We start from the raw sequence: 27,957 nt of genomic DNA, 5'->3' as shown, positions 1-27,957 counted from the left end.
GCAGGCAGGCGTGAGGCTCGGGCGCCCGCCCCGGCGCCTCCTCACGGTTCTGCCGTTAGCTTCCTCCCCGCGGCCCCCTCGCCCCGCCCGCCCGGCTCTCCCCGGCCGACAGCCCGCCTCCGCGGGCCTGCGGGACGTGCGCGCGCCGGCTCCGGTCTCCTAGCAACCCGGCGGCGTCCGTCCGGCGGGCCCCGCCCCTCGCACTCCCGGCATGCCCCGCGGCCCCGGCGCGCACTACGTGTCCCACAATGCCCCACGGCCCCGCCCCGCTCCGCGGAGACCCCGCCGGGCGGCGCCGGGACCCCCGCCCGCCACCCGCGGCCTGGGCGGCTGTGCGGGCCGGGCGCCATGTGGAGGGCCGAGCGCCGGGCCGCCGCGGCCTCGCGGCCCGAGTCCCCGCTCCTGGAGGGCCGCCGCAGCACCGAGTCCGAGGTCTACGACGACGGCACCAACACCTTCTTCTGGTGAGGCGGGAGCCGGCGGGCGGGGCGCGGCGGGCGGCCGGGGTCGGGGACCTGCGCCCGGGGTCGGGCGGCCGGGGTCGGGCGGCCGGGGTCGGGGACCTGCGCCCGGGGTCGGGCGGCCGGGGGTCGGGCGGCCGGGGTCGGGCGGCCGGGGGTCGAGGTCCGGGGTCGGGCGGCCGGGGTCGGGCGGCCGGGGGTCGAGGGCCGGGGTCGAGGGCCGGGGTCGGGGGCCGGGGTCGAGGGCCGGGGTCGGGGACCTGCGCCCGGGGTCGGGCGGCCGGGGGTCGGGAGGCCGGGGGTCAGGAGGCCGGGGTCGGGGACCTGCGCCCGGGGTCGGGAGGCCGGGGGTCGGGGGCCGGGGTCGGGCGGCCGGGGTCGGGCGGCCGGGGGTCGGGGGCCGGGGTCGGGGGCCGGGGTCGGGGGCCGGGGTCGGGGGCCGGGGTCGAGGGCCGGGGTCGGGCGGCCGGGGGTCGGGGGCCGGGGTCGAGGGCCGGGGTCGGGCGGCCGGGGTCGGGCGGCCGGGGGTCGGGGGCCGGGGTCGGGCGGCCGGGGGTCGGGCGGCCGGGGTCGGGAGGCCGGGGGTCGGGAGGCCGGGGGTCAGGCGGCCGGGGTCGGGGACCTGCGCCCGGGGTCGGGAGGCCGGGGGTCAGGAGGCCGGGGTCGGGGACCTGCGCCCGGGGTCGGGAGGCCGGGGGTCGGGAGGCCGGGGGTCAGGAGGCCGGGGTCGGGGACCTGCGCCCGGGGTCGGGAAGCCGGGGTCGGGGACCTGCCCGGGGTCGGGGGCGTGCGGGGCGCGCCGCAGTCGGGCGGGGGCCGGGGTACCCCGCGTCGGCCAGCCCGGCCAGGCCCCCGAGCCCCGAGGTCAGCGGCCGGCGCTGTTCGGACCGACCACCCGCTCCTCCGCCCGCGCCTCCCGGGCTGGCCACCCGCGCCTCCCCGCGGCCCCGCGGCCCGGCAGCGCTCGGAGCCCGCTCCGGGCAGACCCTGCCCGGCGGCCTGCGTGACCTTGGCTAGCCCCGCACCTTTCCTCCCGCGTGATCCCGAAGCCAGAAGGCGCCCTGGGGGAGAGCACCGGGACGCGGGCGCCTGTGCGCGGACGGGACACCCATGCCATCGGAGGGAGGAGGACGGGCCGCCACGCAGGTAGCGCTGTGAGCGGCGCCTCGCGAGCAGGGGGGACGGCTCCGCGGGGCACGCAGGGGAGCCCCCGGGTGGACCCTCAGGTCAGTGCTCCCCTGGGGTGCGGACAGCTTCCGGAGGGTGCGCAGCCTTCCGTCAGTGTGAGCCCGGCCTCAGAGCTGGCATCTGGCCTTCTCTGACCCCTGGGGATCTCAGGCCTCTCCATCCAGAACCACTCCCGGCCCCTCAGGCAGCTGGAGGACGCCAGCCTCCCACAACCGAGCAGGTGACTCCTTGGAGACAGTTCTGGAAGGAGAGGCCGGATCACCTCCCTTTTCCACCCTCGTTTACTCGGCGAGGCGCTCTTGCTACCCGTGGGGGCGGGGCTGGGACTCGGATCTAAAGGAGAGCTCAGACTCAGGCACCATCCTGGGATCTGAGGACTGGGCCAGAAGAGTGACAGATGTGCAGACCCAGAAGTTGGGAGCATAGCCCTCCCCGGACGTGGTTAAGGCTGGTCTGTGGAAGTGTAGACCAGAGGTCTCGGGACTCTCCCCTAGGAGAGCTTGAGAGACTGGAGTCAGGAGAGACTGTGGGGCTGGCCGCCCCACCCCTGCTTACGCAGAGGAGCACATGCAGCTGGGGTGGGGAGGGGAAGTCTTTCGCATTTCTTTCTGGAGTTTACCAGATGCCTACCCAGTGAGCATTACTGATGCTCCTTGCTGAATCGTGTGCCACCGTGCTTCTGAACTATCTCTCACTGACCTTTTTTTTTTAAACCAGACAAGGTGGTACACACCTGTAATCTCAGCATTCAAGAAGCTGAGGCAGAAGGACAGGGAGTTTAAGGCCAACCCAGGCCACATAGTAAGACCTAGTCTCAAAAAAGCTAAACAGTAACAGTACTCTTATTTTGTGTCTTACAGAATTTGGATAGTGTCACAAAAAGTTAACACAGGTAAAGGGTGACATGAAAATATTACCTAAAAAATGTGAAGATGTAATCTAAAATTTTTGAAGCTGGCTGTTGGTGGCTCACTCCTGTAATCCTAGCTATTCAGAAGGCTGAGCTCAGGATCGAGGCTCAAAGCCAGCCCTGGCAGGAAAGTCTGTGGCGCTGTGGCTCAAGTGTTAGCTCACCCTGAGCTGAAGAGCTCAGGGACCGCCCAGGCCGAGGTCAAGCTCCATGATCAACCAAAAAAAAAAAATTTTTTTTAAATGACCTGAGGGTCCAAGGCCACCAAAAGAATTTTGCATGAACAATGTCTATTTTTAGATTTTCCATTTTCAAAGACACATGGCTTCTCTGGGTTACATGGAGGTTTTGGTTAGCCATAGGGAGGTCTAAGGTCTGGGTCTGAAGTCCAGTGGGGACTATGCGGGCGGGTGGGGGGTGGGTGGGTGGGGAGTCGTTTAGAACCAAAATACTATGCTGAGCGGTATCAATGCATGTGTCTGTCTGGAAGAATGTTGCAAACTACTTCCCAAGAGAAAGTAGAGAAAGTAGATCCCACTCCTCCTAACCAGCTGCCACCTACAGAGCTTGCTTTGTATGCATGCACTGGGGTTTGAACTCAGGGTCTTGCTCTCACTTGGCTTTCTTACTCCAGTCCAGCATTTTGCTGATTAATTGGAGATGGAGGCTTTTGCTCAGACTTTGCTGCTCTGGCTGGCTTTGAACCTCAATTCTACAGGTCTCAGCCTCCTGAGCAGCTAGGATTCTGGGTGTAAGGCACCAGTGCTCAGCCCAGGGAGCCCTTTTTGTTGTTGTTCTTGGTCATGGGGCTTAAACTCATGGAGCCTGGGCACTCTCCCTGAGCTTTTTTTCTCAAGGATAGTGGTGTTCTCTACCACTTTGAGCCACAGCTCTTCTGGTTTTCTGGTGGTTAATTGGAAATAAGAGTCTCACAGGGACTTTTCAGCCCGAGCTGGCTTTGAACCACAATCCTCAGATCTCAGCCTCCTGAGACACTAGGCTCACAGGCGTGAGCCACCGGCATGCCTTCTTAGTGACTGGGTTTTGCTGTTACCACAGCTTCCTAAGTAGCTGTTTAATGGGATCTAAGATTATGTCATTGTAGAGGGCCCAGGTTTCTCTGGAAGATGGCTCTCTCAGTGTGGCTTAGGGCTTTCCCAGCTTTGCCCAGGTGTGGGAAGCGTGACCAGCCAGTGGGATGCCTTTTGGTCTTGGGTCAGCAGGCTGGAGGGTCAGTGCCACAGCCTGGGCAGGCTCTGGCCCTTCCTTGGTGATCCCTGTGTGTTTGCTGATTGGTCTTGGCAGTCCTGCTTTGCTTCCCACTCAGCATGACGATCATGGTTTTCTCTGGAGGCATGACAACCGGGTATTTTCCACTCCTGGCAAGGGGCCAGCTGTCTTCACCCACCCCCTTGCAGAGTAACTAAAGTCCTAAAATTTATATAAAGCAGCTCTCTGCCTGACCCCCCAAACAGACCTCCATATCTTTCCACATCTGGGAGGAGCAAGGAGGTGCCCTTACCCAGATGTGGCTTCCCGAGAGAGCAAGGCCACCTGGCTCCCGAGTCTTGTTACTTGTGTGGACACATGTGCTGTGTGCTCAGCAAGAAGCAGTGAGGCGGGGCAGCAGTTCTGGAGTCTGCTCTACTTTGAATCTGTTAAACCCTTCCTCCATGTCTCCAGCCCTGTGTCCTCCTTCCTGCCCTGGACAGGACAGAGCTCAGTCTCTCCTGCCTTGGCCTCTCCAGGGAGAAGAGGACCCGGCAGTCACTTACTGCCAGAATGACAGTGTGAACAATTACCTCAAGGGCAAAGAGTTACTCACTTTTCAGGTGATCTTTGTGTTTTTAGGAGAAAGAAAAGGTAACACCCCCACCAAGGTGGATAAGGATCTAGGCTGCCCTTATCAGACAAACTAATTAAACTACAGGAGGGTTATTGTGTTAGTGAAAAGTAAAGAAGACAAGGTGGGTGCTGTGGCTCACGCCTGTAATCCTAGCTACTCTGGAGGCTGAGATCTGAGGATCACAGTTCAAAGCCAGCCCATGCAGAAAAGTTCATGGGACTATTACCTCCAGTTAACCACCAAAAAATGGAAGTAAAGTTGTGTCTTAAAGTGGTAGAATGCTAGTCTTGAGCAAAAAAGATCAAGGACAACACCCTGGCCCTGAGTTCAAGCCCCCCCTCACCCTCACCCACCCACCCACACAACCAGTGGGCTGAAGCTTTTTTTTTTTTTTTGGTCGGTTGTGGGGCTTGAACTCTGGGCCTGGGCACTGTCTGTCAGCTCTTCAGCTCAAGGTGAGCGCTCTACCACTTGAGCCACAGCGCCACTTGCAGGTTTTTGGTGGTTTATTGAAGATCTGAGTCTCACGGGCTTTTCTGCCCAGGCTGGCTTTGAACGGTGATCCTCAGATCTCAACCTCCTGAGTAGCTAGGATTACGGGCGTGAGCCACCAGTGCCCAGCAAGCCATTATTTTATTTTTTTTTTTAAGATTTTTTTTTTCCCCTGAGCTCTTTGGTTCAAGGCTAGACATCTACCACTTTGAGCCAACAGCTCCACTTCTGGCTTTTGAGTCTCTCAGGGGGCTGGGAGTGTGGTAGAGTGCTTGCCTAGCATGCATGAAGCCTTGTATTCAATTCCTCAGTACACATACACAAAAAGTCAGGACTGTCGCTGTAGCTCAAGTGCTCAGGCCATGAGTTCAAGCCCCAGGAATGAGACGGGGAAGGGGGAGGGGTGCGGGGGGGGGGGGGGAAATCCCACAGGGACATTTCTGCCCAGGCTAGCTTTGAACCACAATCTCAGCCTCCTGAGTAGCTAGGATTATAGGCCTGAACCACCAGCACCTGATTTAAAAGATTTTATTAGCACACAATAATTGTACGTATTGCTGCCTGTACCACCTTTCTTAAAATAATGTCAGCAGGCTTCATTTTTCTATTTTTCATTAGTATATACATATATGTTTATTTTAAGGTATGGGGAAAAGGCTTCCGGGTTTTAATTTTACCTTACGTTAGTAACATGGCCATGTCTGCCTATGCTGTGGGGCCAACATTTGAAGAACCTTCTAGCATCCACAGGTAGAGTCAGTCAGCTGGGAAGTAAAGGTCACATTCTCCCTTGCAGAGTGGTTAGTGTGTTGTGTTTCATGTGAGTAGTTGGTGATGTTATTCCTATGTGTTTTTGGATTCAGGCGAGCTCACACCTTAACTGTGCTGTTCATCCTCACCTGTGCACTGGGCTATGTGACTCTCCTGGAAGAAACACCTCAGGACACAGCCTACAATACCAAGAGGTAACTGTGCCTGGTGTGGAGAGAGTGGCGCCCTCCCGTCCTTGTTCACAGCTGAGCGCTCAGCCCCCCTTCTGTATTCTGAGGCGCCCGGGTCCTAGTCAGCAGCCCCGGGGGTGCGTCGTCATCTCTGAGTGAGCCATAGTTTACACTGCAGGGACCACAGTGAGCTGCAGCAGTGTGTGTGTGTGTGGGGGGGGGTCTTCTAGCCGACACAGTTCTATGAGGTCATCAATACCAAGACTGACCACTTTGAGAGGCTAGGCAGTATTTGACCTCAGGATTCTCCAGAGCAGGCTAGTCACAGGCCTGTCCATCTTCAGCCAGTCCTGAATGTGTGCAGACAAGCAACACCAGAACATTCTCCTTTGTCCTGATTTTTCTACACCTGACAGACTTTATCCCCTTCCTCCTATGGTTCTCAGGCCTATGTGTCTGCCCAGGCTGCTTCCTGTTCAGGGAAGCCACCGAGGGGTCTGTAAAAGCCTCAGGTCAGCCCTGGTTAGCTGCTAGGCTTGTCATAACCTCTGGTTATGGCCATTCTGCGTCAGCACTTTGTGTTTGACAAATGAGGGTCTTCATGCTTGTGGTCAGAATTAAACAAGGTGCTGGTGAATGTGTGTGCACCTGTGAGTGTGGTTGGCCTCTGTGTGTGTCACCGTACCGCTTAGGTGACCAGGTCACACCAAGCGGCTTGCCACTAGTGTGGTTGGCTTGGTACGCAGGTGGCAGCCTCTATAAAAGAGCAACTGTGTTCGGCCTTTTAAGGGTCTGTGTCTTTGGACGCTGTTAGGTCTTCTGTAAGGAGTTGCTGACAGAGCTCCCAAACCCTGCTCCCGTCTATTTCCGGGCCTGTACTCTGGGTTTTCTGCCAGCTTGCTCCCAGGCCCACCAGCCTTTCTCCTACCTGCTACCTGGCCCTACCCGGGCTGGCCCTCTGGATCTCGTCTGTAGGACCACCTGGCCCCCTCTCTCCTCAGCTGGCCCCTGTTCTCCCCCTGGGCACAGGCAGGGCCGCCGGACCCTCTCTCCTCAGGCAGCCCCTGGCGCCCCCCACCCCCACCCCGGGCAGGACACGGTGGAGCCACCCGGGAGCATTGGCTCCTTGGTTGTGGAGGGAGGCAGTGAATCTGGGGGCAGGCACCTGCATTTGTCCACAGGCAAGTCCCAGCTGTGGGTTCAGCTGTGGGCACCTGGCATGGAGGGGCTGCAGCATCTGCTGCGTATGGCAGAAAAGAAGTCCCAGAGACAGGACTTGCCCATACTTCAAGACATTCCCTGGGACTAGAATTGCAGCCAGAGGCCCTGGGTTCCATCCCTAGCACCCCAGAAACAACATCTGTCTACATGAGCAGTCATTTTAGCCAAAGATGAATAGTTGTGATGTCATGGGCAAGAGCTGTGGCGAGGCAGAGCGTGTCTGCCCCTCCCCCGAAGAGCTGACCCACACCACATGAACCCTCCTGTCCACACAGGTGGCCCCAGCCCAGTGAGGCTAAGAACAGACCCCCACGCTTAAAACAGGCAGCGCCAAGCCAGTTGCCAGGAATCCCAGGAGGCTGAGGTCTGAGGATGAAGGTTCTGAACCGGCCCAGACAGGAGAGTCTGTGAAACTCTCCAATTAATTGCCCAAAAGCTGGAAATGGAGCTGTGGCTCAAGGGATAGAGTGCTAGCCTTGAGCACAAAAGCTCAGGGACAGCAGGTAGGCCCTGAGTTCATGTCCCAGGACCGGCACTCACAAAAGAGGTGTGGAAGCTCCTGCGAATATAACCCACTGCCTCCAGTCCTTAGAGCACTTCTGAGCTGTCCCCACACACTAGAAACCGCCTCTCCACCATGAGGACCCTTGACATCCTGCTTCAAGAGCACAGAGCAGCGGGGGAGGCCCGGGACCTGCCTTGATTCCTTCTGGGACGCTCCAGCCTCTCCAGGTCACGCTGCACTGCCCGCAGCTCTGCTGCCTGGCACCATTGCCCAAGGTGCATCTCCCCTGAAGCTGTCACCAGGCCTCCTGGGCCACAGCCAAGTGGTACAGCCGGGGACTCAGCAGGCCGATTTTTGTTGTGTGGAGTTTTTTGTTTTTTTTGTTTTGTTTTGTTTTTTTATCGGTCGTGGGGCTTGAACTCTGGGCCTGGGCGTTGTCCCTCAGCTCTTCAGCTCAAGGCTAGCGCTCTACCACTTGAGCTACAGCGCCACTTCCGGTTTTCTGGTGGTTTATTGGAGATAGGAGTCTCACGGTCTTTCCTGCCCGGGCTGGCTTTGAACCGCGATCCTCAGATCTCAGCCTCCTGAGTAGCTAGGATTACAGGCGTGAGCCACCAGCGCCCGGCTTGTGTGGAGTTTTTGATGCCCTCAAGGAAGTAGGTTTCATTAGAACGTACATTGTTAAAAGCTTGGTAAATTAATTTGGTTTTGCTAAGCTTTTAATTTTAGCTTGTATTTCATTGTTCATTTTATGGATCTACGGATTTTTTCCCCTTGTGTGTGATACTAGTATTTGAACGCAGGGGCCTCATACTTGCTCCGCAGGCTCTCTACCATTGTTCCAACTTTCAGCCGTTTTTGCACTGGTTAGTTTTGGGATGGGGCGTCCATTCCTGTACGGTGTGTACCTGGACCGTGAGCTGCCAATTTTAGGCTTCCTCTTGTAGCTGGAATGGCAAGTGTGCATCAACATGCCTGGCGTCTGTTGACATAGTGTCTTTCTTACAGACGTTTCTTCCTGATTTCATTCTCCCAAGTAGGTAGGTTTACAGGTGCGGTCCCTGGTACCCAACTTGTTTTGTTCTGTTCTGTTCTGATAGTTTTGGAGAAGTTATCCTGCCGTATTGCTTAGGCTGGTCTCAAACTCCTGGGCTCAAGCAATCCTGCCTTAGTCTTCCAGGTAGCAGCGACTTCCGGCACTTACCACCTTATCCACTTGTGTATTTCTTCTCACGTTGGCTTTCTTGACAGTCTGCTGTATTTCTAATAGAGTTTTAGCCTACTGGCTTGGCAGGTGCACATGCTGTGTGCCCACTGTGTGTCCACGTGGAGGAATGGAATGTTGCTTTCACTGGTTGCTTCTCACCGCAGTCGGCTGGAGGTCTGGTCCCGCACATGGCCGCCTTGGTGTCTGGCGTCCTCCCCCGAGCGCTGTCGCAGTGCCTGGTGGTGTTCAGGGCTCATCATCTAACTGTAGTGTCCTTGTGGACGACACACGCACCACTGATGTGCTACCCAGCCCAGGTTCATGGCGAGCAAAGTGAAGCTCCTCACACGTTGTGATCATAAACTGCACTATATACATAGCACAAATACATAGATACTCTTTGAAATACATTGTTTTAGATTTTTTAATTTTTTATTTCGGTATGGGGCTGGAATTCAGTGTCTGGGTTCTCGAAGCTTCTTCTCAAGGCTTACGCTCCACTTCCAGGCCTTTACTGATTGATTCCAGGTAAGTCTCACAGGCTTTCCTGCCTGGTCTGGTTCTGAACCACAATCTTCAGATCTAAGCCTCTTTTTCTTTTCTTTTTTTTTTTGGTTGGGGGGGGGGGGGCGGTCAGTCGTGGGACTTGAACTCTGGGCATGGGCACGTCCCTCAGCTCTTCAGCTCAAGGTGAGCGCTCTACCACTTGAGCCACAGTGCCACTTCCCGTTTTCTAGTGGTTTATTGGAGATAAGAGTCTCGAAGACTTTCCTGCCCAGGCTGGCTTTGAACAGCGATCCTCAGATCTCAGACTCCTCAGTACCCAGGATTACAGGTGTGAGCCACCGACATCCAGCTAAGATCTAAGCCTCTTGAGTAACTAGAATTACAGTCATGAGCCACTTGACACCAGGCAGCAAGTACTGTATTATAAGGAACCTTGAGTAAGGGTTTTTATAGCTTCAGAGGATCCTGAAATCAACATCCCACACACAGCCAGAGCAATTGTATTATTTCATTTTCTTTTGTTTAAGACAAGGTCTCTCTGTTCAACCCTGTTTGGCCTGGAGGGAGGGAGGGAAAGAAGGGGGGGGGAGAGAGAGAATATCAATGTGTGTGTCACTGTGTCTGTCTGTGTGTCCTAAGGCTTGAACCCACAGCCTGGGCACTGTCGTTGAGTTTTTTGTTGTTGTTTTTGGTCTGTCATGGGGCTTGAACTCTGGGCCTGAGCTCTTCAACTCAAGGCTAGCACTGTACCATTTGAGTGCTACTTCCACTTCTCTGGTAGTTTATTGAGATAGGGGTCTCACAGACTGGATTGCTCAGGCTGGCTTTGAACTGTGGTCTCATCCTCCTAAGTAGCTAGGATTATAGGTGTGAGCCACTGGCACCTGGCACGTCCCTGAGGTTTTTTTGTTTTTGTTTTTGTTTTGCATTTTACCACGTAAGCCACGGGTCCACTTCTGGCTTCTTGGTGGTTAATTGAAGGTTAAGATGGACTTTCTGCCTGTGCTGACTTGGAACCATAATCCTCAAATCTCACTCTCCTGAGTAGCGAGGATTACAGACGTGAGCCACCAGTGCCCAGCTAAGTGTGGAATTTTTTTATCCTCCTATCTCAGTCTCCCCAGTGTTGGGATTTCAAACGTGCATGGTATGAGGTAGTGGTGTATGTAGAGACACAGGTTAGGGCAGCAAACGAATGCTGTTTTCTGTGCACTGAGGGCCTTGACCTTCCTGGTCCTTGACAAGGGGTATATCCGGTGCTGAGAACATGGCTTCCAGTGTTCTCTAGTGAGAGCCAGACTCCTTGGAGAAACAGCTGATTGAGTCCATTCTATAGTGTCTGAATTTCAAAAACTCAGAAAAACAAAATGATTTATGCCAAAACAACCCAGGAACTACACAAGAACCCTCTGTAGTCAAAGTTGGAATAGTTTGAGCAACGAACTTGTTTGCTGGAACAAAATGCAAGGTATAAAATAATTATTCATAAATATTTGACAAAATAAATAAAAAGTTTTAAAAAGCTAAGTACTGGTGGCTCATGCCTAGCAACTCTGGAGGCTGAGATCTGAGGATCGCAGTTCAAAGTCAGCCCTGGCAGGAAAGTCCGTGAGACTCTTCAGTAAACCACCAGAAAACAGGAAGTGGTGCTGTGGCTCAAGTGGTAGAGCGCTCGCCTTGAGCTGAAGAGCTGAGGGACAGTGCCCAGGCCCAGAGCTCAGGCCCCACAGCCAACAACAGCAGCAGCAGCAGCAACAAAACCAACTCCAGGAAATGGAGACCTGGGTTTGTGGTGGTGGTGGTGGTGGTAGTGTTTATTTTTGCTTTGTTTTTTTCTTTAGAGGTCGTAAAGTGGGGGCTTCTGAATCAGTTCTATTGCAGAGTACACTCTGTGGGAACTGACCTATGTACTTGTGAGGCGGGACAGGAGCGGGGTCTGGGGGACCGCGAAGGAAGGGATGAACCCCTCTGTACAACATTTAATAACAATAAAACTACTTTTTAAAAGCTAGCCTGTAAAATTGTCCTGCGTGTGGGATGTCTAGTCCGAGTCAAGTCCTCAGGCCACGGGGCTGCGCCAGCCCTGGGCGCTGTGTCTGGCCGAGGCCCCTGGGGCCCAGGAGAGCGGACGAGGGCTGTCTCCTCCTCTGGCGGCCCGCCCCTGCTCTTCCCTCTTCCAGCTGCCGCCCCACCCCCAGCCCCTTCCTCATGCCGCTTCGGTCCTGTCCTGGCAGCTGGACCAGAGACTCTCTCCTGGGTTGCTTCCACTGTCCTGCCGAGGTGGGACTGTCGCTGGGCCAGGCGTGGCTCTCTGGCCTCAAATGACCAACCCTACTCTTCATTGTGGTCCTGGGAGTTTCATGCTAGCCACCCTGAGGAGACTTGCCATGACCCCATGTCATGTGAAGTTGAGGGCCGGGGACGCTTGGCCAGGGCCACGCGCCGCGGGAGCCGGTGTTGCTGTGAACAGCCACTGGCACATGCACTTGTCCGAGAGCCTGTGGGCTGGCGCCGGCGCCTTTCTTGTGCACTTTGCTGAGGCAAAGACCCTTTCCTGGGCCCCCACTCCGGTGCTCGTCTCTGGCCAGCTTCTCCACCCCACGCACGGCATCTTAGGTGTTTGGGGTGGTGGTAAGCAAGCACTTAACTTTCCATCCTCGGCTGCAGGAGTCTGTTGGTATTGGAAAGGTGGCTCAACAGCAAACAAGCCAGGTTGCTGTGTGCATCTACTTTAACACAGGTCCAGCAAGAGTACCTGCTTGGCCCATATCAGAGCAGACGGCCATTAGGTCTGAAGTGTACAAGGGCTTTAATGAACCCTAGTCATCACTGGTAAAGCTTAGGGTTTTTTTGGTGATGGTCTTGGGGCTTAAACTCAGGGCCTGGATGCTGTTCCCAGGCTTTTCTGTTCAAGACTAGTGCTCTACCGCTTGAGCCACAGCTCTGCTTCCAGCTTTTTGGTGGTTAATTGGAGGTAAAAGTCTCACAAATGTTTCTGCCCAGGCTGGCTTTGAACCGCAGTTCTCAGCTCTCAGCCTCCTGAGTTGCTAGGATTACAGGCGTGAGCCACCAGCATCCAGCAAGTTGAGGGCTCTTTACTGTAATGTGTATTCGTGGAGACACTGGGCACCATACATGAGTGGCCTCGTGACGCAAGGGCATTCCACAAGTGGCACCTGTCTGTATGTTGCATTTGAGCTCAGTGGGGGCCACGGGGTGGCCAGCTCCGCCTGACCCCCTTCCTGCTGCCCTGCCCGGGCGCCAGCTCTGCCTGACCCCCTTCCTGCTCCCCTGCCCAGTGACCCCCTTCCCGCTGCCCTGCCCATTGACCCCCTTCCTGCTGCCCTGCCCAGTGACCCCCTTCCCGCTGCCCTGCCCAGTGACACCCTTCCCGCTGCCCTGCCCGGGCGCCAGCTCTGCCTGATCCCCTTCCTGCTCCCCTGCCCAGGTGCCAGCTCCGCCTGGCCCCCTTCCTGCTGCCCTGCCCGGGCGCCAGCTCTGCCTGACCCCCTTCCTGCTCCCCTGCCCGGGCGCCAGCTCCGCCGGGCCCCCTTCCGGCTGCCCTGCCCAGGCACAGAGCAGCCACCGTGGGCATCCCCGGGGTCCCCGCACGCCCGCCTCTGTGAAGGGAGATTGCACGCACTGAGGGACTGTTTGTTCTTTGTTTGCAGAGGTATTGTGGCCAGTATTTTGGTTTTCTTGTGTTTTGGAGTCACACAAGCCAAAGATGGGCCATTTTCCAGACCTCATCCAGGTAACTTGCCGTTTCTTTCTCCATGCGTGCCTGGTGGCACTTCTGTCCCCCGCACCACTGTGTCTGTGCAGCTGGGTGTGACCGTCCCCTGTCCCCTCAGCCACTGCCCCCTGCAGGGGCAGGCCTCGGGCTCCTCTCCTCCCTTGTTGCCCTGCAGCTCCCCTTCCTCTTCCTAGATCGGGCTGTGGGAGGGGCTGTGCTCTGGCTGAGGCCCTGGATGGTTTCCAGGTGTCTGCCTCCCTCTACCCTTGGTGCTGACAAATCCCTGAACCAAACTGTCCCCCAGCAAAGCTCAGCTGGAGGACACAGACCCCTGCCCGCTCCCCACTGCTTCCCCAGAGGGCTAGCGTAGCTACAGTAGGGTGGGTAAGTTTTCCCCTCAAGAGTGAACAGCGTAGCAGTTAGGAATGTATTTCTTCTCAGTCTCAATAGGGGTGTGAATTATAAAATACAGAGATGTTTTTATGTGTACCTGTGTTGTAATAACCTCCATTAAATCTTGGTGTGTTGGTGTGTGTACATACGTGACAGTATCTTACTGTACTCCCCTTCAGTCTCCCAGGGCCTGGGGTTCACTGATGACCTCCTGAGCAGCTAGGATTACAGGTGTGCGCTGCAATGTCCAGCTGGCCACTGTGGGGGGGTTGTGGTGTGGGATGCATGGACATGCTTGCTAGTCCTGGGGCCTGAACTCAGGGCCTGAGCGCTGTCCCTGAGCATTTTTTGTTCAAGACTAGCACTCTACCCTTTGAATCACAGCTCTACTTCTGGATTTTGCTGGTTCATTGGAGGTGAGAGTCTCACAGACTTTCCTGCCCAGGCTGGTTCTGACCCTGGGCTCGCAGCCTCCAGAGTGGATAGAATTATAGGTGTGAGCCACCAGCACCTGGCCTTTTTTTTTTCTTTTTTTTTCTTCTAAGATCAAGGTCTCAGCTGGGCGCTGGTGGCTCACGCCTGTCATCCTAGCTACTCAGGAGGCTGAGATCTGAGGATCGAGGTTCAAAGCCAGCCCAGGCAGGAAAGTTGTCGGTTGTGGGGCTTGAACTCTGGGCCTGGGAGCTGTCCCTCAGCTCTTCAGCTCAAGGCAAGTGCTCTACCACTTGAGCTACAGCGCCACTTCTGGTTTTCTGGTGGTTTATTGGAGATAGGAGTCTCACGGTCTCTCCTGCCCGGGCTGGCTTTGAACCGAGATCCTCAGATCTCAGCCTCCTGAGTAGCTAGGAAGGATTACAGGCATGAGCCACCAGCGCCCAGCTAAGTTCATGAAACTCTTATCTCCAATAAACTGCTAGAAAACCGGAAGTGGTGCTGTGGCTCAAGCGGTAGAGCGCACTCGCCTTGAGCTGAAGAGCACAAGGACAGTGCCCAAGCCCAGAGTTCAAGCCCCACAACAACAAGAACAACAAAAAATCAAGGTCTCATTGTTTCCTGGGATACTCTTAAACTCCTAGGCTCACGAAATCCTCTTGCCTCTGACTTTTGAGTAGCTGGAATCATATGCATGTGGCCACTGTGCTTGGCTGGTTTTCAGTTTTTCAGTATATTAGTAGTGAATTTTTGCACAAGTCTTCATGCTTATCTGATTTTTTAAATTATTTTTTGTCAGTCGTGGGGCTTGAACTTGGGGCTTGGGGCACTGTCTCTGAGCTCTTTTTTGCTCAGGGCTAGTTAGCACTCTTAACACTTTGGACCACAGTTCCAATTCTGGTTTTGTGGTGGTTAATTGGAGATGAGAGTCTCACAGACTTTCCTGCCCAGGCTGGCTTTGAACCTCGAGCCTCAGATCTCAGCATCCTGAGTAAGTAGCTAAGGTGACAGGCATGAGCCATCAGCACCCAGCTCATTATTTCTTTAATAAAATATTCTAGGGCTGGGAATATGGGTTAGTGGTAGAGCGCTTGCCTACCATGCATGAAGCCCTAGGTTCGATTCCTCAGTACCACATACACAGAAAAGCCAGAAGTGGCTCTGTGGCTCAATGGTAGAGCATTAGCCTTGAGCAAAAGAAGCTGGGGACAGCGCCTAGGTCCTGAGTTCAAGCCCCAGGACAGGCAATAAAATTAAATAAAATGGAGGGAAGGTCAGTTGTTACAGAACTACGAGCAAGGCTTTCTCTGTCCCAGAAGCGGGGCCGCGGGGCCGCGGGGCTGGAGGCTGCTCTCCCCAGCAGGTCCGCGGTGCTGCGCTCATGCAGGTTGGGCTGCTGCGCAGAACCATGGAAAGCAAGGTGCTGGTGTTAGGGCGGTGGGGCACACTGACCACCAGAGGCCCTGTGTGCTCGCAGGGTGATGGGCAGCCAGGGGCAGCGTTGCTGTGAGCGGCCTCGGGCCGTCCGTCTCTGGCTGGAGGCATGCTGGCTTCTGAGCCGCCCTCCCCTCCCCTTCCAGCGTACTTTGCTCTGCTCGCTGTGTTTCTTCACCAGTCTTCGCTTCATTCACGTAAAAAGTTCTGGAGCCACCTTCCTCCTCGCATCTTGTTAGGCTTGGAAGCAGGGACCCCCCCCCCCCAAACCCGGGAGGTGTGCCCCTGGGAGCTACAGAAGGTCCTTGGCCCCAGGGCGGCCATGTCCTGGGGCTCTGCCCATCTCCTGCCACCCCTGGGGTCTGTGCTGCGTGGCTGTGCCATTAGCAGCCGGCCCTGTAAGAGGGGCCGGGATAAGGCTCCAGATGACCTCTCTGGGGGTTGCTTTATTTGGAAACGTCAGTTGACTGTAGTTCCACAAGAAGTTCTGGGAAGCAGGTCCTGGCCCATTAGGGATGGCCTCCCTCCCTTTCCAGTTTGGTTTGGTCTTGTCTTTGTGTGTGTGGTGCCAAGATGAAGCTAGCCCTCACGGTCCCTGAGCTGGGCCCGGCCCCTCCTGGCTCTGTTACCTGTGGATTCCTCCAGAATCTGTAGCTGTCAGATGTCCGGAGTACTGCGGAGATTACGCCTCACTATCCCCTTTGATGCCTGGATTGATTGCTGTGTTTGGATGGAGGTGGTGTCCTGGAATCAGGGCCACCAATGCCAGGAGTGGTCAGAGTTGTTTAGGGAGATATGAAGGAAACGTAAAGGGTTGCTAGATATTTAGGGATGGGCCTAAAGGGTGGTAAGGGTCAGAGGTGGTCCCGCTTCTGGTTCAGGAGTCTCCCTGGCATGGCGAACATATGCCAGGAGGCAGGGGTGGTGGAAGAGTCAAGCTCAGCCTCAGATCCGGTGACCCCAGAGGTGTCTGTCAGGAACAGACAGGCCTCGGCCTGTCCTCAAGGGAGCCACACGGTGGGACACAGAACAACTCTTATCTCTTGGGAAACATCCCTTGAGTCCCCTTGATGTCCCCTGCTGTGGGCTGGGGGTGGCCTTGTGACCCCTCGGAATCCTGAGTCGGTTGTGCCTAGAGCCTTGTTGCAGCTCCTGAGCCCGCGAAGATTTCTCTCAGACTCAGCCTGCTCTTGGGGCCTGAAGAGCGTGACCTCAGGCGTCCAGCGTCCAGCTTGTGTCCCAGAAGCACTTGAGCACTTTCCTGTGGGCTTCCCAGGTAGAGCAGGACCCGAGGCCCGCCCGAGGCCCCGCAGCTGCCAAGCCGCCCTGACACCAGCCTCACGAGCCTGCGCGCTCGGGGCCCCCCATCAAGAAGTGTGCTGAGCACGTAGCAATCAAAGACCTTAAACGTGCAGAAAAATATTACCCATGAATAATAGTGGAGTTAAAGGCGCTTTTCTTACACGATAAAGGAATCCCCAACAACGCAGGGCGCGCTTGCTGGTAGACGCAGAGCAAGGGCGTTTGCCACCTCCGCCTCTGCCCTGTGGCTCTGCGCCCCTGTGCCCCGGAGAGACAGACAGGAACAGTGCGCAAGGGCTGTGGAAGAAAACGGGAGCTACTCCATGCAGACAGCCAGGCGAGTGAGGGGCCCTCGGGGCGGCCTGACACCCCGCTGTCTTGTCTTTGCAGCTTACTGGCGGTTTTGGCTCTGCGTCAGTGTGGTCTATGAGCTATTTCTCATCTTCATTCTCTTCCAGGTAAGTGGTTTGTCGTCTTTTTTAGATCCAAGATCTGGACTGGAACTTGATACCTGACATGTTCGCTCATTAGCTAGCACTCTGCCAACTGAGCCGTGAGCCATGCCTTCAACCCTATAAATAGTTTGTCTTAAAAGCTGTGGTGCCGGGCACCGGTGGCTCACCCCTGTCATCCCAGCTGCTCAGGAGGCTGTGATCTGAGGACCACAGTTCAAAGCCAGCCTGGGCAGGAAAGTCCACGAGACTCTTACCTTGAGCACCAAGAGACACAGGGGCAGCACCCAATGCCAAAGACTGGCAGAAATAACTTTTTAAAAAAATAAGAGGCTGTGACATTAATGATGGAGGAAGCTTTGTACAGTCGGGTTGTATAGTGCTACGAGGAAGCCATCCTGGATCTTTTCCTCCAGGGGTCCGAGGTGGGGAAGGGTGGGTCTGTACAGGGCCAGCGGCACACGGGGCCGTACTTACTGGACGTCCGGCCCATGAGCAGCTCTGGGTTCAGGAGCTTTCTCCTGTCTAGCACAGCCCTGCAACAGCTAGTGAAGTTGCAAACTCACTTTGGTCATCCCTAAACAGTGGTGTGTTGCCTTGTCTGTTTACCTTGCTCTGCCTTGCTAATGAGCACACCTTTTGGTGGTAGACTCAGAATTTCATCCGTGTGTTACTTATTGCGGTGAGGTAGCTCTCTGGAGCAGGTGCACAGTGCTGTGAGCGTCCGTGCACGTCCAGGCCAGTGGAACTGTCACCACCTGTAGGACATGGGACAGTTCCGTCTCAGAAAACTCAGGGCGGCTTGTTGCTGATTGTCCTGCCAGCGGAGCCTCACTGTGAGCGGTGGACACACCGCTCCAGGTGGACACACACGTCCAGGCCCCACCGTTGTGTTGGTCATCTCCCAGGGATGGGCAGCACTTCTTTGAATGGGCTGTCTGCTCAGGGGTGGAGGGGCATTGGCCTGTTCCCATTCGAGGGTGGATACCGGTTTCCATCTCTGGAGTGGACAGCAGTACGCTGGCTGGGGACGGACAGCACAGGGTGCTTTCAGTGCTAACTGCCTCCCGGTGTGGCGGGGCTGTCCACAGCCCACCAGCACAGACTGAGAACTCTTGCTTCCTATCCTTGGTCTCAGCTCATGCGTGTGTGTGTGTGTGTGTGTGTGTGTGCGTGTGTTCACACATATGCCCAGATTGCTGAATCCGAGAGTCACTCTAATTAATAGAATTACCATAAGGTGGTGTGTTCCTGTGACTTTGGTCTGCGTATGTTATGGCTGAAGCCCAGGCTCTATCAGATTCCCTTGGTTTTCTCTTCATCATGTCTGTGCCTCCTGGTACCACACCTCAGCTCCTCTAGGCTGTGCAGTTCTAGAGCTTCCTTGGTATTGGTTGGTCTGTTTTGATGCTGATTTTATATATACATATATACACAAGTAGCACATATCTATGGATAAACAAGGTTTTCATTATCTGAGTAGCTATACAAAGACATTATCGTTCAGCAAGTCACTTTTTAAGTGTCATACATCTTGATCCCTTTCATCACCTTCCCTGTTTTATTATTTTTGTTTTCTATTTGTGCCAGTCCTGGGGCTTGAACTCGGACCTGGGCGCTGTCCCTGAGCTTTTTTGCTCAAGGCTGACACTCTGCCACTTGAGCCACAGCGCCACTTCCGACTGTTTTGGTGATTCATTGGAGATAAGAGTCTCACGGACTTTCTTGCTGCAGCTGGCTTTAAACTGCAATACTCAGATTTCAGCCTCCTGAATAGTTAGGATTGCAGGTGTGAGCCATGGACGCCTGGCTGCCTTCTCTGTTTTTGATGTGGTTAGCTGAGTATCTAGCAGGTCATACGGCACTTACAATTGGGAGGTGTGAGTCTTTGCATTCCCCCCCCCCCTTTTTTTTTGGTGCCAGTCCTGGGCGCTGTCCCTGAGCTTTTTTTGCTTAAGGCTAGCACTCTACCATTGAGCCACAGCGCCACTTCTGGCTTTTCTGTGTATGTGATACTGAGGAATGGACCCAGGGCTTCGTGCGAGCTAGGTGAGCACTCTACCACCAAGCTACATTCCCAGCCTGCATTTTCCTAGTTTTTTATTGAGATTATCTTGAGTCATCTGGTTTCTTGCATTTACAAATGAACATTAGGTCAGTGCTGGAGTTGGAACCCAGGGCCTCCTGCACGCGAGGAAAGTCCCCTACAGCTGAACCATACCCCCAGCCCAAGCAGAGATGTTGACAGGGATTACATTAACCCCAGTTTCAGAATATTGTCATTCCACAAATACTGAGTTTTCCAGCCCATACACATGGAATATCTGTCTAATTTAGGTCCATAATTTTATTTCTGTTGTGCTTTTCAGTTTTCAGAGTTTTAAGTTTTTTACTTCCTTTGTGGTGTTTTTGTTTTTGTCAGTCCTGGGGCTAGAACTCAGGCTCTAGGCCCTGTCCCTGAGCTGCTTTTACTCAAGGCTAGCACTCTACTACTTGAGCCACAGTGCAACGGTTTTTGAGTAGTTTGGGTTTTTTTTTTTTAGTAGTTTATTGGGGATAAGAGTTTCATGGCCTTTCCTACCTGTGCTGGCTTTGAGTTGTGATCCTCAAAGCTCAGCCTCCTGAGAAGCTAGGATCACAGGCGTGAGCCACTGGTGCCCAGCTTTCCTTTTTGTTAGATTGGTCCTCAAGTATTCACTTTAATGCAGTTATACATAGAATTCTTTTCTCAATTTTACTTCTAGATTACTCATTCTAGTGTGTAGAAACAACATTTTTTTTTTTTTTTTTTTTTTGGGTCCGGTCGTGGGGCCTGAACTCTGGGTCTGGGCGCTGTCCCTCAGCTCTTCAGCTCAAGGCTAGCACTGTACCACCTGAGCCACAGCGCCACTTCTGGCTTTTTTTCTTTTTGCTTATATGGTGCTGAGGAATCGAACTCAGGGCCTCATGTATGCAAGGCAAGCGCTCTACCACTGAGCCACCTTCCCAGCCCATGCCCTCAGGGCCTTGCTGAATTCACTAGCCGCAGAAGTTCCTTGTGCCTCCTCTTCCCAGCTCCTGTTGCCTGCGTGTCGGGGGTTCCATTCTTCCTTCCCAGTCTAAGCAGTCTTTTATTTCCTTCTCTTCCTAATCACCTGGCCGGGGTGTGCAGGAGAGCAGGTGCCGCTTCTGCTCGCTTCCTGAGAGCACCAGCTTCTCCACGTTCAGTGAGTGTGTGTGCTGGCTTCTAGAAGCCCCTTATGAAGTGGAGGGAGTTCCGTTCATTCCTAGCTGATGGAGTGCTTTTATTGTGAAGGGCCGGTCAGTTTTGTCAAGTGTGTTTTCTGCATCACAGGTGGATTTTCCTTTGTTGAAAGGAGGTATTACACTGATGGATTTGCTTATTCCCCATGGCACAATCCTGAGGTCACTGGGCCCAGGCCCACACTCCTGAGGTCACCCGCACTGGGCCCAGGCGCACACTCCTGAGGTCACCCGCACTGGGCCCAGACGCACACTCCTGAGATCACTCGCACTGGGCCCAGGCGCACACTCCTGAGGTCACTCACACTGGGCCCAGGCGCACACTCCTGAGATCACTGGGCCCAGGCGCACACTCCTGAGATCATTCACACTGGGCCCAGGCGCACACTCCTGAGATCACTGGGCCCAGGCGCACACTCCTGAGATCACTCGCACTGGGTCCAGGCCCACACTCCTGAGGTCACCCGCACTGGGCCCAGGCGCACACTCCTGAGATCACTGGGTCCAGGCCCACACTCCTGAGGTCACCCGCACTGGGCCCAGGCGCACACTCCTGAGATCACCCGCACTGGGCCCAGGCGCACACTCCTGAGGTCACCCGCACTGGGCCCAGGCGCACACTCCTGAGATCACTGGGCCCAGGCGCACACTCCTGAGATCACTGGGCCCAGGCGCACACTCCTGAGATCACTGGGCCCAGGCGCACAATCCTGAGATCACTGGGCCCAGGCGCACAATCCTGAGATCACTGGGCCCAGGCGCACAATCCTGAGATCACTGGGCCCAGGCGCACACTCCTGAGATCACCCGCACTGGGCCCAGGCGCACACTCCTGAGATCACCCGCACTGGGCCCAGGCGCACACTCCTGAGATCACTCGCACTGGGCCCAGGCGCACACTCCTGAGGTCACTCACACTGGGCCCAGGCGCACACTCCTGAGATCACTGGGCCCAGGCGCACACTCCTGAGATCATTCACACTGGGCCCAGGCGCACACTCCTGAGATCACTCGCACTGGGCCCAGGCGCACACTCCTGAGGTCACCCGCACTGGGCCCAGGCGCACACTCCTGAGATCACTGGGCCCAGGCGCACACTCCTGAGATCACTGGGCCCAGGCGCACACTCCTGAGATCACTGGGCCCAGGCGCACACTCCTGAGATCACTGGGCCCAGGCGCACACTCCTGAGATCACTGGGCCCAGGCGCACAATCCTGAGATCACTGGGCCCAGGCGCACAATCCTGAGATCACTCGCACTGGGCCGAGGCCCACACTCCTGAGATCACTCGCACTGGGCCCAGGCGCACACTCCTGAGATCACTCACACTGGGCCCAGGCGCACACTCCTGAGATCACTCACACTGGGCCCAGGCCCACACTCCTGAGATCACTGGGCCCAGGCCCACACTCCTGAGATCACTCACACTGGGCCCAGGCGCACACTCCTGAGATCACCCGCACTGGGCCCAGGCGCACACTCCTGAGATCACCCGCACTGGGCCGAGGCGCACACTCCTGAGATCACTCACACTGGGCCCAGGCGCACACTCCTGAGATCACTCACACTGGGCCGAGGCCCACACTCCTGAGATCACTCACACTGGGCCCAGGCGCACACTCCTGAGATCACTCACACTGGGCCCAGGCGCACACTCCTGAGGTCACTCGCACTGGCTCCAGGCGCACACTCCTGAGATCACTCACTGGGCCCAGGCCCACACTCCTGAGATCACTCGCACTGGGTCCAGGCGCACACTCCTGAGATCACCCGCACTGGGCCCAGGCGCACACTCCTGAGATCACCCGCACTGGGCCCAGGCGCACACTCCTGAGATCACTCACTGGGTCCAGGCGCACACTCCTGAGATCACTCGCACTGGGTCCAGGTGCACACTCCTGAGATCACTCGCACTGGGTCCAGGCGCACACTCCTGAGATCACTCGCCCTGGGTCCAGGCCCACACTCCTGAGATCACTGGGCCCAGGCCCACACTCCTGAGATCACTCACACTGGGCCCAGGCGCACACTCCTGAGATCACCCGCACTGGGCCCAGGCGCACACTCCTGAGATCACCCGCACTGGGCCGAGGCGCACACTCCTGAGATCACTCACACTGGGCCCAGGCGCACACTCCTGAGATCACTCACACTGGGCCGAGGCCCACACTCCTGAGATCACTCACACTGGGCCCAGGCGCACACTCCTGAGATCACTCACACTGGGCCCAGGCGCACACTCCTGAGGTCACTCGCACTGGCTCCAGGCGCACACTCCTGAGATCACTCACTGGGCCCAGGCCCACACTCCTGAGATCACTCGCACTGGGTCCAGGCGCACACTCCTGAGATCACCCGCACTGGGCCCAGGCGCACACTCCTGAGATCACCCGCACTGGGCCCAGGCGCACACTCCTGAGATCACTCACTGGGTCCAGGCGCACACTCCTGAGATCACTCGCACTGGGTCCAGGTGCACACTCCTGAGATCACTCGCACTGGGTCCAGGCGCACACTCCTGAGATCACTCGCCCTGGGTCCAGGCGCACACTCCTGAGATCACCCGCACTGGGCCCAGGCGCACACTCCTGAGGTCACTCGCACTGGGCCCAGGCGCACACACCTGAGATCACTGGGCCCAGGCGCACACACCTGAGGTCACTCGCACTGGGCCCAGGCGCACACTCCTGAGATCACTGGGCCCAGGCGCACACTCCTGAGATCACTCACACTGGGCCCAGGCGCACACTCCTGAGCTCACTGGGCCTAGGCGCACACACCTGAGGTCACTCGCACTGGGCCCAGGCGCACACTCCTGAGATCACTCGCACTGGGCCCAGGCGCACACTCCTGAGATCACTCGCACTGGGCCCAGACGCACACTCCTGAGATCACTCACACTGGGTCCAGGCGCACACTCCTGAGCTCACTGGGCCCAGGCGCACACACCTGAGGTCACTCGCACTGGGCCCAGGCGCACACTCCTGAGATCACTCGCACTGGGCCCAGGCGCACACTCCTGAGATCACTCACACTGGGCCCAGGCGCACACTCCTGAGGTCACTTGCACTGGCTCCAGGCGCACACTCCTGAGATCACTCACTGGGCCCAGGCCCACACTCCTGAGATCACTCGCACTGGGTCCAGGCGCACACTCCTGAGCTCACTGGGCCCAGGCGCACACACCTGAGGTCACTCGCACTGGGCCCAGGCGCACACTCCTGAGATCACTTGCACTGGGTCCAGGCGCACACTCCTGAGCTCACTGGGCCCAGGCGCACACTCCTGAGATCACTCACACTGGGCCCAGGCGCACACTCCTGAGCTCACTGGGCCCAGGCGCACACACCTGAGGTCACTCGCACTGGGCCCAGGCGCACACACCTGAGGTCACTCGCACTGGGCCCAGGCGCACACTCCTGAGATCACTCGCACTGGGCCCAGGCGCACACTCCTGAGATCACTCGCACTGGGCCCAGACGCACACTCCTGAGATCACTCACACTGGGTCCAGGCGCACACTCCTGAGATCACTCGCACTGGGCCCAGGCGCACACTCCTGAGGTCACTTGCACTGGGTCCAGGCGCACACTCCTGAGATCACCCGCACTGGGTCCAGGCGCACACTCCTGAGATCACCCGCACTGGGCCCAGGTGCACACTCCTGAGATCACCCGCACTGGGCCCAGGCGCACACTCCTGAGATCACTCGCACTGGGCCCAGGCACACCCTCCTGAGATCACTCGCACTGGGCCCAGGCACACACTCCTGAAGTCAAGTCTGCTCTAAACTTGGTTTCCTGCTGCTTTGTCTACATCCCGGTCTGAAATTTCCTGGAACTGCTTTGTTGTTGTTGTTGTTGATCCTGGGGCCTGATCAGGCCTAGGCCATGCTTGGGTTTGTTCACCGAAGGCTAGCCCTCTTCCTTGAGCCGCAGCACCGCTTCCCGTTTTTGGGTGGTTCATTTGGAGATCAGAGTCTTGTGGGCTTTGCTGCCCGGGCTGGCTTTGAACCGCAATCCTCAGGTCTCAGCCTCCTGGGTCGCCGGCCTGAGCGGCCTTTTCTGCCTTGACGTTGTAAAGTTTAGCTGAGATTTGTCTGATGGTTTTCTCTGCCCGCGCACCTTCCCGGCTCCGGGCCTTGGCTGGGCGCTGGGGTCTGGGCTGGACGGCAGGGCGCCAGCCGGCTCAGGACGGAACTACGCAGTGTCCCTCGGCTACCTCCTCCCGGCCACGTCCCGCTCACCCCCCTCTCGGGGCGGGCCTCTGCGATGCCGCGTGGAGTCCAGGCCTGCAGCCGCCTCCTCGTCCCCGGTGGGCCTCCTGTCCATTGACAGGTCCCAGAGTGCACTGAGCACGGGGGCTGGAAGGAGCTTTGGCCGGTGTCAGCGTTAGTGTGTGTGAAGATGGAGCCTGGGCACCCAGCGGGGGGAGGGACGGGGCACAGACGCTCCCGGGGCGGCGCAGGACGGGCTGGTGGGCCTTGTCTGTACCGTGCTGCCTCTGGGCCCGTCCCCGCCGCCCGCCGCCCGCCGCCCGGCCCCTCTCATGCTGCCTTGCAGACGGTCCAAGATGGCCGACAGTTTCTGAAGTACGTGGACCCCAGACTGGGAGTTCCGCTGCCGGAGAGGGACTACGGGGGAAACTGCCTCGTCTACGACGCAGACAACGAGACCGACCCCTTCCACAACCTCTGGGTATGGAACCCCCCCTTCCCTCCCCCGCCCCCCCAGGCGCCCAGGCGCCCCCTCCCCTCCCCTCCCCTCCCCCCTTCCCCCTTCCCTCCCCCTCCCCTCCCCCTCCCCTCCCCCCGCCCCCCCCGGCACCCAGGCGCCCCCTTCCCTCCCCCTCCCCTCCCCCCTCCCCTCCCCCCTTCCCTCCCCATCCCCGCCCCCCCAGGCACCCAGGCGCCCCCTTCCCTCCCCCTCCCCTCCCCCCGCCCCCCCCAGGCACCCAGGCGCCCCCTTCCCTCCCCCTCCCCTCCCCCTGCCCCCCCAGGCACCCAGGCGCCCCCTCCCCTCCCCCCTTCCCTCCCCCTTCCCTCTCCATCCCCCCCGCCCCCCCCCAGGCGCCCGGCCCGGGCCTGTGCGCGGCGAGGCTCCGCGGGGCCCACGGGGGGCCGAGGCTGAGTCTGTCTCTGCCCACAGGACAAGCTGGACGGCTTTGTGCCCGCGCACTTCATCGGCTGGTATCTGAAGGTACGGCGGCCTCCGCCCTCCGCGCCCCAGCGCCCGGAGCTCCCGTCCTCCAGCGGGGCCAGCGCGGAGCCCTGACCCCCTGCCCACCTCCGCTCCATCCCAGCACGGGTGGCCGCAGGTCTGACCCCGCTGCACTCTGGGCTCCGGTCCGATTCTGGGGAAGGACCCGCGTTGCCCTGGACCAGGGGAGCGCCGTGCCTGCCCGGGTCCCCTGCGGGGCCCTGCGCGGTCCTGGCCAGCCAGCAGGGGCCGCTTCCCTTTAGAGCTCCGGACGCACCACCGGACGGAGCCGAACATCTTAGGAGATGTCTTACCTGCCGGGGACCCGGGGGACCCCGGGGGCAGTGGGCACCCCCTGTGGGCGGCCCGCGGGGGCCGCTGTGCGAGCCTGACCGGGTGCCTCCCCGCCCGCAGACGCTCATGATCCGCGACTGGTGGATGTGTATGATCATCAGCGTGATGTTTGAGTTCCTGGAGTACAGCCTGGAGCACCAGCTGCCCAACTTCAGCGAGTGCTGGTGGGACCACGTAGGTACTGCGGCCGTGGGACAGCCCCGGGCCGGGACAGCCCTGGGCGGCTGGCCTCTGCGGGCCTGGCCTCCGCCACCTGGCCTCCGGCCTCCGCGTGCCTGGCCTCCGGCCTCCGCGGGCCTGGCCTCCGCCACCTGGCCTCCGGCCTCCGCGGGCCTGGCCTCTGGCCTCCGCCACCTGGCCTCCGGCCTCCGCCACCTGGCCTCTGGCCTCCGCCACCTGGCCTCTGGCCTCCGCCACCTGGCCTCCGGCCTCCGCGGGCCTGGCCTCTGGCCTCCAGCCTCCGCGGGCCTGGCCTCCGTGGCCCAGCGTCACCTCTCTCTGGCCCCTGCCCTAGTGGATCATGGACGTTCTCATCTGCAATGGTCTGGGCATCTACTGCGGCATGAAGACCCTCGAGTGGCTGTCTCTGAAGACATACAAGTGGCAAGGCCTCTGGAACATTCCAACCTACAAGTATGTCTCAGGAGGAAGGGGCCGTGTTGGGTGGCTTCCAGTACCCGTCCCCTCCATGTCACACAAAAGGCCTGAGGATGGGTGGCTGTTTGCCCTCTCAGCCCCAGGACCCTCCGCTCTGCCTCCCCAACACCACACCCACCCTGTGGCTGGCCCTCTGCTGCGTAGCGGGGGTCCCCTCATGTTTCTTATTTTACTTCGAGATTTAAAATAAAGAGAAAACAAGGTGGGTTGGGCGCATGGCTCAGCGTCAGGGTCTTCCCTGACAGGCACAGGCCCTGGATTCCATCCCCAGAGCCACAGAGACAGGCAGTGCTGGGAAGTGTGTGAGTCTGGTCCTCAGGAGGCTGAGGCAGGAAGGCCACGTGAGCCTGGAAAACACAGATCCTGTCTCAAACCTCAGACAAAGGAGGGAAGGAACAGGAACCCAAGCAGAGAGCGCGCGGGCGGGGCCTGCGTCCCCTGCAGCCTCAGTAGCGCTGGGGGGGGGGGCCCTCCGTCCGTCCGTCTGGCACCGGTGCTCAGGCCCCTGGCTCTCTGGCTTCCAGGGGCAAGATGAAGAGGATTGCCTTCCAGTTCACGCCCTACAGCTGGGTCCGCTTCGAGTGGAAGCCCGCCTCCAGTCTGCACCGCTGGCTGGCGGTGTGCGGCATCATCCTGGTGGTAAGGCCGACCGCCTCACGATTGCGCGCAACCTGGGGCCCCGCGCCGGGCTGACCCTCTCCCATCCCCTAGTTCTTGCTGGCGGAGCTGAACACGTTCTACTTGAAGTTCGTGCTGTGGATGCCGCCCGAGCATTACCTGGTCCTGCTGAGGCTGGTCTTCTTCGTGAACGTGGGCGGGGTGGCCATGCGTGAGATCTACGACTTCATGGACGACCTGTAAGGGCGGCCCGCAGGCCTCGGGTGGGGGGCCCGGGGCGGAGGGGGCCGGGCCTCAGGCAGCCGCCGCCTCTCCACAGGAAGCCCCACAGAAAGCTGGGCCAGCAGGCCTGGCTCGTGGCTGCCATCACGGTCACCGAGCTGCTCATCGTCGTGAAGTACGACCCGCACACGCTCACCCTGTCCCTGCCCTTCTACATCTCCCAGTGCTGGACGCTTGGCTCCGTCCTGGTGCTCACCTGGACTGTCTGGCGGTTTTTTCTGAGGTGAGTGGAGGGTGGGACTCCCCTGCTGTCTGTGGTCCAGCCAGCTTAAACAGCCGTGGGTGTCGTCGGATCTACCTGGTGGAGTCTGTCCCCATCCTGCTTCGGCAAGGGTCCTGGCAGCCCCCTCTCAGCCTTGTTCCTCCAGGGGACCGTGTGGGACAGTGCCTTGGCCCTTTGCCTGGAGGATCTGGGCTCCTTGGGCTTCGTGGCCTGTCCTGGCCCGCACCTCAGCTCCCTTCTTACCCAGCCACTCCTCAGACCACACCCATGGTGTTCCTGTGGAACAGAGGTACCAGGTGTCTGTGGGGTCTGTGCTGGGACTCATGACCGGGCCGGTGGCAACATGGCCTGTG

At 58.1% G+C, this 27,957-nt stretch overlaps 1 protein-coding gene and 1 long non-coding RNA gene across 3 annotated transcripts in view; both read left to right on the top strand.

The window, feature by feature from the left end:
- Positions 1-261: 261 nt before the first annotated feature.
- LOC138813005 (phosphatidylserine synthase 2) overlaps positions 262-27,957 on the top strand; it is a 28,424-nt gene continuing 728 nt past the window's right edge. Inside the window, exons 1-11 of one of the 2 annotated variants that reach the window (XM_070001269.1) lie at positions 262-464; positions 5,761-5,862; positions 12,950-13,032; positions 16,966-17,033; positions 24,835-24,969; positions 25,420-25,470; positions 25,885-25,998; positions 26,339-26,457; positions 27,006-27,120; positions 27,193-27,338; positions 27,419-27,604. In XM_070001269.1, the coding sequence (XP_069857370.1) occupies positions 349-464; positions 5,761-5,862; positions 12,950-13,032; positions 16,966-17,033; positions 24,835-24,969; positions 25,420-25,470; positions 25,885-25,998; positions 26,339-26,457; positions 27,006-27,120; positions 27,193-27,338; positions 27,419-27,604 (1,235 nt within the window). In that variant the 5' untranslated portion in view covers positions 262-348. Of the gene's footprint in view, positions 465-5,760; positions 5,863-12,949; positions 13,033-16,965; positions 17,034-24,834; positions 24,970-25,419; positions 25,471-25,884; positions 25,999-26,338; positions 26,458-27,005; positions 27,121-27,192; positions 27,339-27,418; positions 27,605-27,957 lie in introns of those variants that run through there. The other variant, XM_070001270.1, reaches the window with a different exon arrangement.
- Positions 8,663-9,679, top strand: LOC138812981 (uncharacterized). Its single transcript, XR_011367673.1, has 3 exons — positions 8,663-8,744; positions 9,231-9,299; positions 9,509-9,679. It is a non-coding gene; the product is annotated as an uncharacterized lncRNA (long non-coding RNA).

The sequence above is a fragment of the Dipodomys merriami genome, unplaced genomic scaffold (assembly GCF_024711535.1).
Source record: "Dipodomys merriami isolate MVZ:Mamm:240054 unplaced genomic scaffold, mDipMer1.0.p SCAF_574, whole genome shotgun sequence".
NCBI classification, from domain to species: domain Eukaryota; kingdom Metazoa; phylum Chordata; class Mammalia; order Rodentia; family Heteromyidae; genus Dipodomys; species Dipodomys merriami.
The sequence above is the reverse complement of the archived record's forward strand: the minus strand, read 5'-3'. Positions and strand labels throughout refer to the sequence as shown.